The following is an 18,420-nucleotide window of genomic DNA, read 5'->3' on the forward strand; positions in this document are numbered from 1 at the left end:
ACAGGCAGAATACCTAATAACCTAAGGCACCATTTTTGCAATTTCCTTAATTAGACTGACGTCTAATTGTTTTGTTTGCCGATCACTAAATTTTTAATCATATTTTTATTGTTAAAAAATTTGTAATAAAATCCTATAGTATATAAAAAAAACATAAATGAAATAAATATATACAATTCATAACTTGAATAATCCACCGTTGATGCATTATTACTTATCTCTTATTATTGTGATATATATTGATTAATGTTGTGATAAATTCAAAGAATATAGATGTCCATTTAATATATGGGCAACTAATTTTTTCTATAAGAAATGAAGCTCTCAAGCTAAAATGAAATTAAATAAAGTTTTAAATATTTGAACTTTTATATCTATAAATAGAAAAAAAAATCCTCACGTAACATACATATAGCAATAAAATAAATCAATTCTCTCTCTCTTTACATTCTAATTTTACTGAATATTTCTCTCTCTTTATATATATATACATATATATTACAACATATAATTAGTAAATACATATGAATTATTGTTATTAAACTAATTATATTAATACTAGAGTCTTCTATTTATATATCTTTATTTTATATTTAGGATATCTTTATTTATTTCACAACACGTTATCGATCAGCACAAGACTCTAATCAAAATTTTAGGAAGACTCAGGTAACAAATTTTTATTATGTCGAAACTCTCTCATCTTGAATTCAATGCTCTTGATATATCTGGAAACAGTTATTTATCATGGATATTAGATGCTGAAATCCATCTTGATTCAATGAATCTTGGAGATAGCATTAAGGCTGAAAATAATGCATCCCAAAAGGATAAAGCCAAAGCCATGATTTTTCTTCGTCGACATCTTGACAAAGAATTGAAAAATGAATATCTCACATTAAAAGATCCTGCAGATCTATGGAAAGACCTTGAAGAAAGGTACAATCATAAAAAAAACGGTGATACTTCCTCAAGTCCGATATGAATGGACGCACTTGTGTCTGCAGGATTTTAAATCCATAAATGAATATAATTCTGCAATGTTTCAAATCACCTCACGAATGAAATTATGTGGAGAAAAGATAACTGATCATGATATGTTGGAGAAAACTTTCTCAACCTTCCATGCCTCGAATGTGCTCCTGCAGCAACAGTATCGAGAAAAAAGGTTTAAAAAATATTCTGAGTTAATTTCTTGCCTTCTTTTTATTGAACGCAACAATAAGTTGCTTTTAAAGAAACATGAAGCGTGCCCAGTTGGCACCGCCCCATTTTCTGAAGTAAATGCGGCAAATTATCCCAGAAGAGGTAAATGGCAAGGTTTTAATAATAAGAAAAATTATAGAAGGAAAAGAAATTATGTTCACAAGAGAGGATCTCACCAAAAGTGGGATAAAGAAAGAAGCTCTGGGCAAAATAAATCAACAGAGGATAAGTGTTTCCGTTGTGGTGGAAAGGGCCATTGGTCACGTACCTGTCGTACCCCAAGGCACCTAGTCGATCTTTATCAAGCATCTTTGAAAAAAGACGACAAAAGAAAGGAAACAAATTTCGTTTCAAATGATACTGAAAATTTCACCACTCATTATGATGTATCTGATTTCTTTGAAGATCCTGAAGAAAATATTGGTCATTTTATCAGTGATGGAATTGTTTAATATATAAGATTGTTAAGTATTCATGTAAATAAATCATGTATGAAACTTATTGTTAAGTTTTATTTTTTATGTATTTGAGTTTCAAATATGATGTATATAAATAATAAAATATTAATGTTCATGAATTTTGAAATCATTAAATGTGTCAAGTTTTAAAATAAAATTTCAGTATATGACATTATGTACAGTGTTTCTTAGAAAAATAATTCTAATCAAGAATTCAATTTGACTGTGCATGTATTACTACTCATTTTATTATTATTTGTCTTTGAAGAGAATAGCAAGGACATATAGTGAAGATATTTGCCTTGCGGATAGTGTAAGTTCGCACATCATTCTCAAAAGTGATATATATTTCACCCATCTTGTGCCAAAAAAAGAATGTGTTAATATCATTATTGGCTCAGGCAATGTGATAGAAAGCTCCGAAAGAGTTATAATTTTGTTTCTTTGAGGAACAAAATTTATAATAAAAAATACACTATTATCTACCAAGTCTCTGAGGAATTTGTTGAGTTTCAAAGATATTCGTCGAAATAGATATCATATTGAAACAATAAATGAGAAAAATCATGAGTATTTATGTATCACAACTCATGATTTAAATAAAAATGTTATATTAGAAAAGTTACCCTCACTTTCATCTGGGTTGTATTATACCAAGATTAGTGCAATTGAATCACATGCCATTATAAACCAAAAGTTTACTATCCCAAATGAATTCATAACTTGGCATGATAGATTGGGTCATCCGGGAACAACCATGATGAGGAGAATTATTGAAAACTCCCATGGATATTCACTAAAGAACCAGAAGATTTTTAAATCTAGTGAATTTTGTTGTGCTGCATGTTTTTAGGGAAAGTTAATTTTAAGGTCATCACCAGTAAAGATTGGATTTGAGTCCCCTGAATTCCTAGAAAGGATTCAAGGTGATATATGTGGACCTATTCATCTACCATGTGGATCTTTTAGATATTTTATGGTCCTAATAGACGCATCTTTGAGATGGTCCGATGTGTGCTTATTATCTTCTCGCAACCTGGCATTTGCGAGATTACTGGCTCAAATTATTCGATTAAAAGCATAATTTCCAGAAAATTTAATCAAAAAATTCGTCTTGATAATGCTGGTGAATTTACTTCCCAAGCATTTGATGCTTATTGTATGGCTAATGGAATAAGTGTTGAACATCCAGTAGTTTATATTCACACACAAAATGGGTTAGCAGAATCACTTACTAAACGCCTCCAATTAATTGCTAAACCCTGACTTATGAGAACAAATCTCCCAACCTCGGTTTGGGGCATGCTATTTTATATGCTGCAGCACTTATTCGTTTGAGGCCAACGAGTTACCATCAGTTCTCTCCTATGCAATTAGCATTTGGCCAGCAGCTAAATGTTTCCTATTTAAGAATATTCGGGTGTGCAATATATGTTTCCATTGCACCACCTAATCGCACTAAAATGGGACCCCAAAGAAAATTGAGGATATATGTTGGATATGATTCTCCCTCTATAGTGAGGTATCTTGAGATACAAACTGGAGATGTATTTAAAGCCCGGTTTGCGGATTGTCATTTTGATGAATCAAAATTTCCAACATTAGGGGGAGAGAATAAGTTTCCTAAAAAGGAACTTAATTGGAATGCATCATCCTTGATGCATTTAGATCCTCGATCAGGGCAATGTGAACTAAAAGTTCAAAAGATTATACATTTGCAAAGAATAGCAAATGAATTGCCTGATGCATTTTTCGATACAAAGAGGATAACCAAGTCGTATATACTAGCAGAAAATGCCTCAATTCAAATTGATGTCCCATTTGGACGAATTGCCACCGAAGCAAATACACGCCAGAAGCGTGGCAGGCCTGTCGGTTCCAAAGACAAAAATCTTCGAAAGAGAAAAGAGGTAAATACTATTCCTGTTGAAAAAGACATAGTAGAGACACCTGCAGTTATCCAAAATTCTAATATATTTTTAACGCCAGAAGACGTTCAGGTACTTGAAAATTGTGAAAATGACGAGATCTCGATAAATTATGTCTTTACAGGAGAGAAATGGGATCGAAATAAGACAATTGTCAATGAAATATTTGCATATAACGTGGCACTAAATATCATGCATGAAAGTAAGGATCTTGAGCCAAGATCAGTCGAAGAATGTCGACAAAGGAATGATTGGCCAAAATGGAAAGAAGTCATGAAGGCCGAGTTAGACTCACTTGCAAAACGTGAAGTCTTTGGACCTGTAGTCCGTACACTAGAAGATGTAAAACCTTTTGGATACCGATAGGTATTTGTGAGAAAACAAAATGAGAAAAATGATGTTGTACGCTATAAAGCTCGACTTGTAGCACAAGATTTTTCACAGAGGCCCGGTATAGATTATGAATAAACGTATTCCCCTGTAGTGGATGCGATAACATTGCGTTATTTGGTCAGTTTATCTGCATATCATAAACTGCATATGCATTTAATGGATGTGGTAATAGCATATTTATACGGCTCATTAGATCAGGATATCTATATGAAATTCCCTGAAGGACTAAAGATATCCAAACCATCCAATGAATATTCGCAAGGGTTATACTCAGTTAAATTGCAAAGATCTTTATATGGTCTAAAGCAATCTGGACGAATGTGGTATAATCGTCTTACTGAGTATCTGGCCAAAAACGGATTCAAGAATGATGATATCTGTCCATGTGTTTTCATAAAGAAATCTGCATCTAGGTTCATTATAATTGCTGTGTACATTGATGATTTAAATATCATTGGGACTCCTGAAGAGATTCCAACAATTATAAAAACTCTACAAGAAGAGTTTAAGATGAAAGATCTTGGAAGGACTAAATTTTGTCTCGACCTGCAGATCGAGCATATAAAAAGTGGGATCTTTATTCATCAAACAACATACAAAGAAAAGATCTTGAAAAGATTATATATGCATAAGTCACATCCCTTGAGCACCCCAATGATCGTAAGATCTTTGGATGTGGAGAATGATCAATTTCGTCTTAAAGAAGAAAATGAAGATATCCTTGGTCCAGAAGTACCATATCTTAGTGCCATTAGAGCGCTAATGTATCTTGCTAATAATACACGACCCGATATATCATTTGCTGTGAACTTACTAGCAAGGTATAGTTCCTCTCCAACCAGAAGACATTGGAGTGGAATCAAACAAATCTTTCGATATCTTCATCGAACGGTTGATGCGGGATTGTTTTATCCCTATGGATCCAAGTCACAACTAGTTGGCTATGCAGATGCTGGCTACTTGTCTAATCCACATAAAGGGAGATCTCAAACAGGATACCTGCTTACATATGGTGGAACAGCTATATCATGGAGGTTCATGAAACAGACGATTGCTGCAACATCCTCTAATCATGCCGAAATACTAGCGATTCATGAAGCAAGTCGCGAGTGCTTTTTGGCTCCGAAGTTTGATCCAATATATTCTGTCATCATGTGGACTGATTGATCATAAGATAGCTCCAACTGTCATGTTTGAAGATAATACAGCATGTATTGCTCAACTTAAAGGCAGATATATCAAAGGTGAGAGAACAAAACATATTTCTTTCAAATTCTTTTTCACTCATGATTTTCAAAATCAATGGACAATTGATATCCAACAGATCCGCTCAAGTGATAATCTGACAGATTTATTTACAAAGTCACTCCCAAAATCCTCCTTTGAAAGATTGGTACATGAGATTGGGATGCGCCGATTTCGAGACATTCAATGATGTCGGCAAGAGAGGGAGACTGTACTCTTTTTTCCTTTGTCAAGTTTTTTCCCATTAGATTTTTCTTAACAAGGTTTTTAATAAGGCAGTTCACATCACAAAAGATTGTGTACTCTTTTTCCTTCACTAAAATTTTTTTTCCATTGGGTTTTTCTTTAGTAAAGTTTTAATGAGGCATAATCCTAAATGGTCATTAAATGAGGAGTGTTGTGATAAGTTCAAAGGACGTGGATGCCTATTCAATATATGGGATGGTGATTTTTCCTATGAGAAATGAAGCTCCCAAACCAAAATGAAATTAAATGAAGTTTTGAATGTTTGAACTTTTGTATCTATAAATTGAGGGCAAATCCTCACTTAACATACACATAGCAATAAAACAAATCAATTCTCTCTCTCTTTACATTCCAACTTTATTGAATACTTCTCTCTCTTTATATATATACATATACATTACAACATATAATTAGTAAATACATATATGAATTATTGTTATTAAGCTAATTATATTAATACTAGAATCTTCTATTTATACATTTTTATTTTATATTTAGTATATTTTTATTTATTTCACCACAATCAAACTAATATGGTTCCATGTGTTCGGCACTCCAACTCCTACCTATTACATGCTTAGCCTTCAAACTTGTTTGGGTGACTTTTACAAAAAAGATATTTTTAAATTATTTTTTAAAAAAAATATAAAAAAATAAAAATAATTTTATGTTTGTATATTTTATATAATTTTTTTATTTATCAATTCTATTTAAATATAATCATATAAAAAAATTTTATTTATTTATTACGTAAAAAATATTTTTTATTTTAAAAAAATATTTAAAAAAAGATGTAAATTATAACTTATTAAAAAAAATATTTTTATTTTTTTAGTATTTTTATTTTTATTAATAAAAATTTACCAAATACCTTAAAAAATAAAAAAATTTCATTAAAAAAAAAATCCTTTTTTATTAACTTAATAACGCCCAAACAAACACTTAGTTTGATAAAATTTCTTTTTTGAAAATAGCTTACGAAAGTTATCTTTTTAAAAATTGCAGTAGCTGCCTTTGGTAAAAACAAACTAAAAATGAATTTCGATAAACATAAACACCATAATTGTGTTTGGTAAAATAGTTTTTAAAAGTGAAAAAAGATCATAATATATATATATATATATATATATATATATATATATATATATAATAAAAAATAATTACTTTTTTTAATGCTAATAATTAATAAGAATAGTTTTAGACATTTATTATTAGAGTTAAGTACGATTTTAGTCCTTATGGTTTTGTCTGAAAACTTTTTTCATTCTCAACATTTTTTTGCATACAAAATTGTCTCTAAAGTTTCAACATAATTTTAAAATCGTCCTTCAAACAATTATACCCTCACTTCAATATCATTATCTCCATCTCTAGAGAGAGAAGCAGAAAGTTAGAGAGAGAAGCAAAAACTCAGAGGGAGAGAAGGAGAGAAGCGGATAGAAGGAAGCCTCGCCGTCGCCCTCGCCCTCGCCGTTGTCGTTGTCGTCACCTTGCCGCCGCTCTCGCCCTCGTCTCGCTGCACCTCGCCCTTGCAGCACTGTGACTTGCGCCCTAGCCTTGCCGCGACGCGTCTGGCCCTCGCCCAACAAGGGTTTCCAGAGGGATTAGAACCTTCAGCTCTATCAAAGGGGGTCACAAACAATTCATCTGATTTATCTGAGTTTTGTTGACTGTTCCTAGTAATTAGATTTATGAAATTTTGGTTCTTGTAATTGATGAATTTAGAAATTTTTTATTATTGTAATTGCATCTGAATTTCGTTAATGAAAGAGGAAGAATTTTAATTCTGAGTTTTGTTAATGGTTCTGAGTTTTGATGATGATGATGATTTTTTTGTTTGTCTGAGGTCTGGGTTCTTATTTTTCTGAGTTCTAAGTTTTAGGTTCTGAATTTTGATGATGATGACGATGATGATATTTTCTGAGTACTGAGTGGGGTGATGTAGATGGTGATGGGATAATAGTGGGTGGAAGGTGGTGGTGGTGGGTTCTGAATTTTGATGATGATAATTTTGAGTTTTAGGTGGAGTGATCCAGATGGTGATAAAGTAGTAGTGGATGGGAATGGTAGTGGATTCTGATTTTTTATGATGATTTTCTCAATTCTGAGTTCTGGATGGGGGTGATTCAGATGGTGATGAGTGGTAGTGGGTAGGGGGGAGGGGTGGTGGTGAGAAGAGAGGAGTATCTGTCATTTAATTTAAAATTAGGAATGATTTTGTATAAAAAAAAGGTTAGAGATGTAAAAAATTTTCGACTTAAACTATAGGGACCAAAATCGTAAGCACAAGTCATAAGCACATGAGCTATAAACATAAGCTCATGAGTTTTTAATTTACCAAACATAAAATGAGATGCTTGTTTTCTCCTCTTCAAAAAACTTTACAAAACTAAGCTTTAGGGTTTAAAATTAAAATTGTTTCTGGGTGAGTGGGAGCCAACAATACAAATTGTCAAATTGATTAGGTTGAATGTAAACTAAAGCAAAGCACATAATGGCATGCAGCAAGTCTCAGTTTCCCAATACATATTTCAGTTAAGAAAGATTGCCTGATCTACCGTATATTCTACTGTGCTAATGTACTTTACCACAAATAAAACAAACTACTTTCCTAAGAACTTCAAGATGCTTTCCCCTGCTCGAGCTAATCACGCACGTCTAAATACATATGAGCAATAAAATGGCCTTTCATTAATAATATTATATACATTAATTAACCTGCAAGAAGCAGTGATTGTCCTTAGTCGTCATCCTCATGATCAATCACCATTCTCAGCATCCTTCTGGATACAGTATTATCAGGAGGTGCACCAACAACAACTTCATCCTCCGAATCCACCAATTCAGGATCCACTTGATGATATTCTACTTTGTCCGAGTTTATTAAATCTACCCGCTCTCCACTGCCAATTCCATTCAATTCAACCACTAAATCAGTTTAACCTATAAAATTTCTCACAAACTGCATATTAATTTCACATTTGCTATAGATAATGTAGAATGATTAGGATTTATCTAATTTGTGTTCTAAAGGCACAAATTAAGACTACTATTAGCATAAATTTTTAAACTTTTACTTTAATAAATAAATAATAAATGCATTGAAAATTTAAATTTTATATTTTTTAATATAAATTTTCCTAATTGATAACCTTAACTTGTACCCTTAATACATCTTAGCTAAACTCGATATAGAATTATGTCATCTGTGAATATAATGAATGAATATATCACATCAGCCTTTTTCATCTTCAATTCGAACTCAACCTACCTTATCCCATTACAATTAAACACAAAACCAGTAATACTAATACTACTGTAGCAGCCAGGCAAACTGATGAATAGGAAATAAGTTTTGTTTCAGTAAAAGCGAACAAGTTGTGCTAAGTAGACAAAATATCTATGAACCTTTACTAATAAATTCATGGTCAGCCTAAATAATCAAAACTGATAACAGTATGCAATTGCTAAATTGACAAATAATATTGCACTTAGATGACATACCTTTCCGAAAGATCTTTACAGCCGCCATGAGAAGAATCGCTGTCCATTGTTCTCTCCTCAATTTGGATAGATTCAAGGTCATCGCGCTTTGATGCAAGCAGGGATCTTCTAGTTTTCCTACATCAGAAATTTAACAAATGTAAAAGAAGAAATTACAAGGAAAAACAAATCCGAAATGCAAGTTGAAATACATGGTTCTGTTCACTCATGAAACCCAAATCAAATCACAAGTGATTAGAGTCATTGAATATGCATTTTTCGATCTTAGAAGGAAATCCTACCTTGGATGTCAACCCAAAAAACGATCGTGTCCATTGAACACAAGTTCAGAAAGGCTTTGCCACTTTTTAAGAGATACTATTTACATCAAAGCTACAGTTTGAAATTGATATGTAAGAGTAAGGAATATATGTATACTATCAATTAAAGATGATGATTCAAACATGGCAGGTGCACCAATCAACCATGGTGCAACTCCAGAAAGCTAAATGTATCAGATGCATCTATCATCCATAGAAACATTGACAAAAAAAGGTAAATTCTGAGCAATATTATTATGGCCCAATGAAGAAAAGTGGGACATAGGCAGCAGCACATGATTACTTTAATTCCCTATTCCCATGTTTTTTTTTTGGAGAGAGAGAGAGAGAGAGAGAGAGAGAGAGAGATACTTGAGAACATTGCTGCGCATTTCATTATCAAGATCGTCTCTTGACAATGTATCTTCACTGGTATTTTCTTGAAACTCAACATTTGATTCCTGGCCAATCTTCATTTTTTTCCTAAACAAAAAAGTCATTAATTCAGAACAGAATAAGCTTTAGACATGCAAGACAAGCCAATCCTATTTTCAAGTCAGAGCACATAGAGGCATGTCCCAGAAGAATGAACAGCTAAAACTAGATATCTGATACAAACATGTATGCTTCTATCATTTATCAATGATCAGTAAACTCCCCATCCAAATAAAAGTTAAGCAAAAAAGACATTTACTTTCGAACAGAGCTGAGCATTTCATCATCGGAATCATCTTTTGACAAACTATCCTTGCTAGTCTGTTCATGTAGTTGCTCAATTGATACTTTGACATTCTTCATTTTTTTCCTGGAATTAAATAAATAGTTAGAAATTGAAGATAGAAGAGACTCATTCAGCAGGGCAGCACAACAAAGTTGTATTTGACAAAGTGCTGTAGTTGAGCTTAAGCATATATTTAATATTACGCACAAACAAGCCAATCCTATTTTCAAGTCAGAGCACATAGAGGCATGTCCCAGAAGAATGAACAGCTAAAACTAGATATCTGATACAAACATGTATGCTTCTATCATTTATCAATGATCAGTAAACTCCCCATCCAAATAAAAGTTGAGCAAAAAAGACATTTACTTTCGAACAGAGCTGAGCATTTCATCATCGGAATCATCTTTTGACAAACTATCCTTGCTAGTCTGTTCATGTAGTTGCTCAATTGATACTTTGACATTCTTCATTTTTTTCCTGGAATTAAATAAATAGTTAGAAATTGAAGATAGAAGAGACTCATTCAGCAGGGCAGCACAACAAAGTTGTATTTGACAAAGTGCTGTAGTTGAGCTTAAGCATATATTTAATATTACGCACAAACAAGCCAATCCTATTTTCAAGTCAGAGCACATAGAGGCATGTCCCAGAAGAATGAACAGCTAAAACTAGATATCTGATACAAACATGTATGCTTCTATCATTTATCAATGATCAGTAAACTCCCCATCCAAATAAAAGTTAAGCAAAAAAGACATTTACTTTCGAACAGAGATGAGCATTTCATCATCGGAATCATCTTTTGACAAACTATCCTTGCTAGTCTGTTCATGTAGTTGCTCAATTGATACTTTGACATTCTTCATTTTTTTCCTGGAATTAAATAAATAGTTAGAAATTGAAGATAGAAGAGACTCATTCAGCAGGGCAGCACAACAAAGTTGTATTTGACAAAGTGCTGTAGTTGAGCTTAAGCATATATTTAATATTACGCACAAACCTTGAGAAAATTTTGTGCTAAAACTGTATATACAGAATGCTTGGATGTTTCGCATGACAGTTGGTGAATACAATATTGCAACTATATAGCATTATTATACCAACGATGTAGAGAAAGAAGATCAGCACATTACCTTGGGATCAATGATATCAATTTCTCATCATCAGATTCCTCCATTCTATCTTTTGAACCATCCACAAGATCTGCACCATTTTCAAGCATTTCTCCTCCAGAGCTCTTCTTCTGAGGAAAAGACAAGCCAAGCTGTTTAAGTTTTCGAGAGACTTGAGCAGGTGTGAATTTACCAGCCAAATCCAGTGAATTGGCTATCATGAAACTACATCTTCTGTGATCTTTAAATCTGCAACAATAAGAAAGTCCAAATCCCATGAGCAAAATCAAAAGCAGAGATAGGATAGTTCAAATGTAATCTTCCAACAAGCAACCAAGTGCACTCACTGTTCATATAAAACTCTGATTTGAGCTTCTTGATCTTCACTAAAAGCATGGACTCTTTTTCTTTTCTGGCTGTAAAATATAGAGTTGAAAACAAATTCAAAAGAAAAAAAGTTGAAAATAAAAATATTTCTTGAACTAGGAATGGATGAGAAAAATATTTTTCCATATCCAGCTAACATGAATTTCAAGGGAAAAATCCAAAGCAAGAGTTAACAAATACACTCACACATTAGGCCTGGTTGAAGAGGGTTCATCAGAATTGCGCATCTTTTTCTTAGGCCTAACTTTTAGTCCTAATTTTTTCAACTTATTGAAAATTTGAGCCGCTGAGATTTTTCCATGTTGATCTAGCGCTTCGGCAATACGACAACTGCATTGTGGATCATCTTTAAATCTAAAATATCAGTAGCAAGTTAAAGTCAGCAATGGCAATGAAGACCATCATTATAGGCAAGAGAAACAAATTTTTGAAAGCTATGAAAACAATTTATCATGCTAACTCCTTGAAGTTTGAGGCAGTGGTGTCATATGAAAAAGGCTAAATTGCCTATAGTCAAGGCATGATTTGAAGCACGCTTCAAAGTTTAGACAATAAAATTTGATAGGTTTAAACCTACTTCTGAAATGCTTCAAAGTTTAGACAATAGAATTTGATAGGTTTAAACCTACTTCTGAAAGAGCTCTTTGATTTGTTCTTCCAATTCACCATCAAGAATAAGTTTTTTCTTTCTCCTTGGAGCTATTTGAGATTCATCTTCCAACATTTTCCCCTCACTGTTTTGGCCCAATAAACAAAGTATTAGAAACAAGGAAATCTCATAATCACAGATCAACTATGATGATGAGTTGTAAATGCACCTATTATCATCCTTGCCATCCTTACTGCCAAAGGTAGAAACAAAGCCTTCAATAACATCGTCAAGCATTTCTTCGTTGCTGGAGAAAAAAGAAGAAAAGGAGCAGATTATGAAATAAATAAAACAAATTGAAAATTAAAGAAACTTATCTTCAGTTAAATCTAAGTCAATAATAATTGGTACATTCTAAAATTGGTTATCTCAATCTAACTAAAGCTTGTCAAAAGCAGAGCTTGGGAATTTTATCCTACTTTTGATATCCGAACTCATGAGTGATCAGAACATCAGCTTCATCGTCACCAAGTGCATCAGCTATACTTCTACGAGTCCATACTTTTGCAGCGGATGAACCAACTTCTCCATCTCCTTGAGTACTACCCCAGTTTCTACTTTCTTTCCTCAAATGACCAAGCTCATCCAGTAAGTATTCAGCATTGATGTAGTGGCATTCCCGTCGGGTCTTCCAAAAAAGGATTTCAACAAACAGTAGTGGTTGCTTTTTCATTTTCTTTAGCATTTTTCTCACCAAACTATTCAGGAAATCAACTATATCTGCATATTCATTGCAGGGGCATGATTTTTGTTCAGCCAGGATGTCATAAAAAGTTGTGAGCAGCGACAACTGCAATAGTATATTAACAAACGTTATTCACATTCATAAACAACTAAATATCATTGAAGCTGGAATGCCTTTTGGACTTAAACCTGGTAGAACATTGCATGGAGTTCAAGGTCATCGCTAATTCTTCGCAACATGCTTATTATGTAATGATTTGTCGCAAGAGAATTGCTCTTATAAAACTTCAGCAGCCAGCATAATTTCTGAATAATATTGTGATTTGCAAAAGTAGCGACCAGTGTTGAGACCTTGAAATCGACTTCACAAATTGTATTTAATTGCTCTTCATCAGAAGAATCAACGTTTTCATCCAACTCGTCCTCATTAGCATGCTTGGGATTCTTGTTTTCTGTTGGCTCCAGACTATCCAAGTTCCCAAACTCCTCAACAACATTTTCATGTTCACTATCATCAGGGACAACAATGCCTTCTTCACCAGGGGGATTTGCATTTGATGGGTTGTCCTTTTGCGGCTGACTTTCAGCTGATTCATTACCAATACAGATGCCATCCTCATTTTGCATGCTAGAATGCTCTTCAATTTGTTTGTCTGCTGATTCTATTACTTCAGGAAGTTTCTTCTTTCTTATTTTCTTTGACTTTTTAGACACCTTGAATTAGTAACGTACAAAATAAAGAAAAGGATTAAGAGTTGCAAAATTATCAGATAATAAGCAAGATAAAAACACAAATGATAGTGGAGAATTTGACTTGTACGGTATTTGACTTTATGGTCCATTTTAATATCACTTTTCATTCAGTAAATTAAAGTACCCACTTTTAGAGTAATCTATATGATTGTTAAATTTTGGCCTGATTAATTATGTACACATTTCAATTTTTAAATGTTTGTAATGATTTAAATTTTTGGTTGCTAGCTTGAAAGCACACTTAAGTCAGATTTTAATCAACACTCAACAGTTCAAAACAAATATATAAATAATCTCAGCTTACCCTCAATGCTCCCCGAGATTGGAGATTATCCATTAGCTTTACAACCTTGTGAATGATTTCCACCAGATCTGCAAGATCACTGACAAGAAACAACAATAGTAAGAACTGCAACAACAAAAAATGATACACAAACATAGATACAAAATATGCATTAAAATCACTATTATCATTAGTCATGACCATAGTTGGATACCTTTGGTTGTACACATAACAGATTGAAATTGAACAGTATCAATTAGTTGAGTTGACTAAAAAAGGAGAAAATGTTTGGATTATAAATAAACACCCTTCTGATTGCAATCATACTACAGGCTAGCAGCATAGAGCATTGCCCCACAACTTTTACAAATAGATATATAGAATATTAACTAGTACACATTGTAAAGGATCAAGAAATGTACTTCGGATAGATAATTATTCTACACCTGAATGCTGCCAAAGTATGAATTTAACACATGAAAAATGCAATCCCTTTTTAGATTAAGAGGTTAAACCTTTTGGGTTGTTTGTGGTTGTCAAAAGTTTTGATCAAATTCAAGAGGAACCGAGTCATCCCTTCCTCAGTCTGATCATAAAATAACTTGTAAAGAAGGATGCGAGCTGTTTGTGGCTCCTTGGAGTCTTCTGGAAATAATTTAAGTACCAAATCAAGCATGCGAATCTGCAAAATCAAGAAATGATAATTAGGCAGCCTATAGTGAGATTATGAGCAAAGGTGAAGTTCTTGCTACTATTCCCTAATTGACATGGTTTTCCTAAATATGTATCCTTAGTATAAGAGTAAGACAATGATTATGGACTTGAGAAAAGGACAAGATTTTGACTGAAATGAGGAATGTGAAGAAAACGGAGTTGAAATGAGATGGTAATTTCCACGCAACAGTGTTTGCAAAAGTGAAGAATCTGAGGTATATTTATCATAACCTAGGCATCATAATTTAAAATAAGAGTACAGATGTAAAAGAATGAAATGCCAAAAGTTGTCAATTTCCACATCACTGTGCAAGGGTACATACATCTTTGAAATCAAAAGTAAATAGCTTAAAATATTAGAATTTTGCAGCGAACATTACCATGTTTTTCAAAAGCGAACCAGCTGCAGATAGGAACTTGTAGTCATTTGTTTCCTTCAAACCTTCATAGGCTTGGCGCCACTTTGAGATCACTAATTGAAACATTGCCTCATTCAAGGATGCTGCAATTGGACCACATATTTGACCATTGAAATCTGAGGAATAAACATCTTTGTCGCCCAATGTCTCAAATGTATCCCCTCCCTCCTTACTCTATTAAAGAAGAGATAACATGTATGAAAAAATATTAAAATATTTCAAATAACCAACCCAAAATAGATATCAAAGTAATAAGGGCCTATTATTTAAACCCAAAGTTTGTGATCATATCCTTTCACAAAGGAAAGGTAGTACTATTATAAATCAAGGCAGAAGTGATCTTCATAGGCTCACACCGCATAAGCACAAATGATGTTGCAATTTACTTTATAATTGTAATGATATTTTATTGGTTTCCAATCATTCAGCCAAAATTCTTCTGTTATAAATTTATCATTCATCAGGTGAATAAAGAGTTATTTCTATATTTAGCTAAATGAAACCAATACAGTTGCATACTTGAGTAAAAATATCAGGAACTTATGTGTGGAGAATCTACATCAAGTTCCAAAGTTCAGATGAATCAGAAATCATTCCTGGTTAGAACCATGAATATCATGAAAATATGGATTTAACATCTCTAGATTAATAGAGGAAGGGAGAAAATGTGCCAAGAGATATGAGATCTCAACTAACTATTCTCACCTTAGAAGCTGAATACTTGTGAAACTGAAATGAAGTGACAAATTCAGCCACTTGAAAGAAAACAACAACGTCACTTTTTTGAATTGCAGGATGCTCCTTTTCAATATCCTCACGAATAGACCGCATCAAAACTGGCACGGGTTAAACTTACAATGCGATTAGTTTCTTACTTTCTGGTTTGCAATTGAAAAACTACAGAATAATATACTTGTAACTAAAAATAAAAATAAGAAATCGTAAAAGTTATACCATTGTATCCCCCAGAAAGGAACTGACTAATAAATGCTTGAAGCAACTCCAATATCTTATCCTTTGTTGGAGGAAACCTTGGATGGTCCCATGCAATTTTTTTGGCATGTGCTCGCGTGATGTTTTTTGATTTAAGCATTACATTAAGAGAAGAATTAGGATTTCCTTTAAGTACTGCCTTAGAACCATCCTACCGAAAAGAGCAAACTGGTATCATTGAAGTTTACTATAATGAACGCTAAACAGAAGAGACAAAATGTAATACCATGGTAAGCCTTGAAAATGTCCCACTAAATTGAGAATGCCTACTAAAATTGTTGAGACTACAAATAGTTTTTTTCTTCTTTTCCTCCTCCATAATGGACTGGAGACTGCTAAGAGAAGCTTGGGAGTTTTCATCCACCTGAGAAACAAGACAAAACATAACACTTAAAGATAAGAAACAAAACCGCTAGAGGGGTAGCAGATACCAAGATGAAATTATTACGTATCCAAAGAAACTAGTTCATCGTATTGTTGAAATACATTCTAGAAAGAATAATGTAAATTAGTAACTTGATGCGCTAAGTTGAGAGGGAAAACCTTTGCACCATGTAAATGTGTCTTAACAATCAACACTGGATCCTGACCGAAGAATATGTAATGGAAAATTTCCAGTAGAAGCAAGTTATCCTGCTGGAGATAAACGCTGGAGCCACCGACATATTGAGATATAACCAATAGTATATCCATTACATTTTCACGGAACAACAGTTCCAGAAACTTATCTCTCACTGATAAGAACTCAGTAGCAAATCCCGCTGAACTCTGTTGCAATGGGATTTCCTGTACAGCCAGGATATTTCTAAATAATGTTAGCAGTAGCTGTACCAATTTCCAATCATCCTCAGTGAATGCATCACTGTAAAACAGAACAAATAAATAAGAGATATGCCAACACAAACTACAGGTTCCCAATTCCTTCCCTTCTAATGATTTTCAACAATAGTTACAATATAAAGCTTACTGTTCCAAATTCTCGAGTGGTCTTTCTAGAAATGACACTACCACAGCAACTACATCACTACTCGTCAGTGCAGACTTCAATCCCCACAGATACTCAAGCTGCTGCTGAATATCCGTGGAACCTGGTTCTATTGGCATTGTAAGGAACACCAAAACCTTCACTGAAATAAATATATATATATATAGAAAAGGCCATCAACAACCAAAAATCAATCAAACCCACAACAATCAGCATCATTCATGCAAATTCAAATAAATAAAAACAAAGCTAAACCTGCATTCAAAAGCAAATTTCGATCCTCCTGGTAGTACTCAATGATCGGAATCAAATCCTTGGAAACCTTGTTCCATTTGCACACCTGCTTGAACGCGTCACGGGTTTGTGGGTCGTCGCGCCGCAGAAACCTCAGCAAGTCTTTCAGGTTATCTGGAAAGTCGGTACCGATAATTGACCCATTAGGAACCGAGAAACCTTCACCGAATTGAATTTAGAGAACAAAAATGGCAAATGGGTGAAATTAATACCGAGGCAGTATTCTCCCTTGACGTAGCCTATACGGTTGCCTTGGTCATCCTCCTCGACGGTGCCTAGGGAGGCGCAGATTAGGGATAATCCTTCCATATCCATGGTGTTTGCTGATGTTGCTCAGGACTAGGGTATTGTTGGAATCAGAATAAGATTCTGCGGAATTTTTAGGTTGAAGGTTGCAGAGTGGGTTATTTGGAGATCTGAGTGTGCGTGAGCTGAATTGAAGAGGCGGAAAGTTTTCCCGCGCTTTTGAGGGCGCGCACTAGAAACGACGCCGTTTAACCTTTGTTGATTTGTCAAATAAATAATAAATAATATTCATAATTTGGTAAAGAAAACGATATATTTATAATAGAAAAATACTAGAAACCACTAAAATTTATTATTTTTAGTTAGTAGTAAATAAATTTAAAAGTGTGAATTAAAAATATATTATTAAATTATTAGATTAAAAAAATTAAATTAATAATTAAAAATAATAATAAAAAATAATAAATTCTAATAACTCTTGAATATTTTTTTATAATATAATTTGAGAGTAAATTTTTTTAATTAATATTTTTGAACATCTTTTAAAATATTTTTAAAAATTTAATTTTTATACCATATTAATATAAAATAATTTCCCACAAAAATTAATCATGTATTGTCATCATAAAAAATAATTAATTTTTAAATTTACCCATTAAAAAATTATGTAAACACATAATTCAGTCAAATCTGACTGAATGATTACGTAAAATTCTGTACGTTATCAAAATTGAACTTTATTTTAAAGGTTAAGGCATACTATTTTCAAGAAAAAAGGTTGATTAATTGTTCATTGTCAAAACTTAAAATTGATAGTAGAATTGAACTTTATAGAAAGAAAATTATTAGAAAAAAAAACGTATGAATATTTGTAAAATTTTTTGAAAATATTAAAGAC

The 18,420-nt window shown here is 33.1% G+C and overlaps 1 protein-coding gene across 1 annotated transcript; it reads right to left on the reverse strand.

The window, feature by feature from the left end:
* Positions 1 to 7,906: 7,906 nt before the first annotated feature.
* On the reverse strand, positions 7,907 to 17,691 carry LOC130951071 (uncharacterized). The gene is made up of 23 exons (XM_057879683.1): positions 17,489 to 17,691; positions 17,238 to 17,390; positions 16,965 to 17,124; positions 16,541 to 16,859; positions 16,224 to 16,361; positions 15,959 to 16,148; positions 15,710 to 15,840; positions 14,966 to 15,178; positions 14,387 to 14,553; positions 13,893 to 13,971; positions 13,025 to 13,549; positions 12,571 to 12,941; positions 12,321 to 12,398; positions 12,132 to 12,236; positions 11,689 to 11,856; positions 11,463 to 11,531; positions 11,137 to 11,364; positions 10,766 to 10,876; positions 10,370 to 10,480; positions 9,974 to 10,084; positions 9,652 to 9,762; positions 8,981 to 9,097; positions 7,907 to 8,379 (listed from the first exon to the last, which is right to left on the reverse strand). The coding sequence occupies exons 1-23, from the start codon at positions 17,589 to 17,591 to the stop codon at positions 8,217 to 8,219; spliced, it is 3,921 nt and encodes a 1,306-aa protein (XP_057735666.1). The 5' UTR covers positions 17,592 to 17,691; the 3' UTR covers positions 7,907 to 8,216.
* Positions 17,692 to 18,420: the final 729 nt, after the last annotated feature.

The sequence above is a fragment of the Arachis stenosperma genome, chromosome 9 (genome assembly GCF_014773155.1).
Source record: "Arachis stenosperma cultivar V10309 chromosome 9, arast.V10309.gnm1.PFL2, whole genome shotgun sequence".
Lineage (NCBI taxonomy): Eukaryota > Viridiplantae > Streptophyta > Magnoliopsida > Fabales > Fabaceae > Arachis > Arachis stenosperma.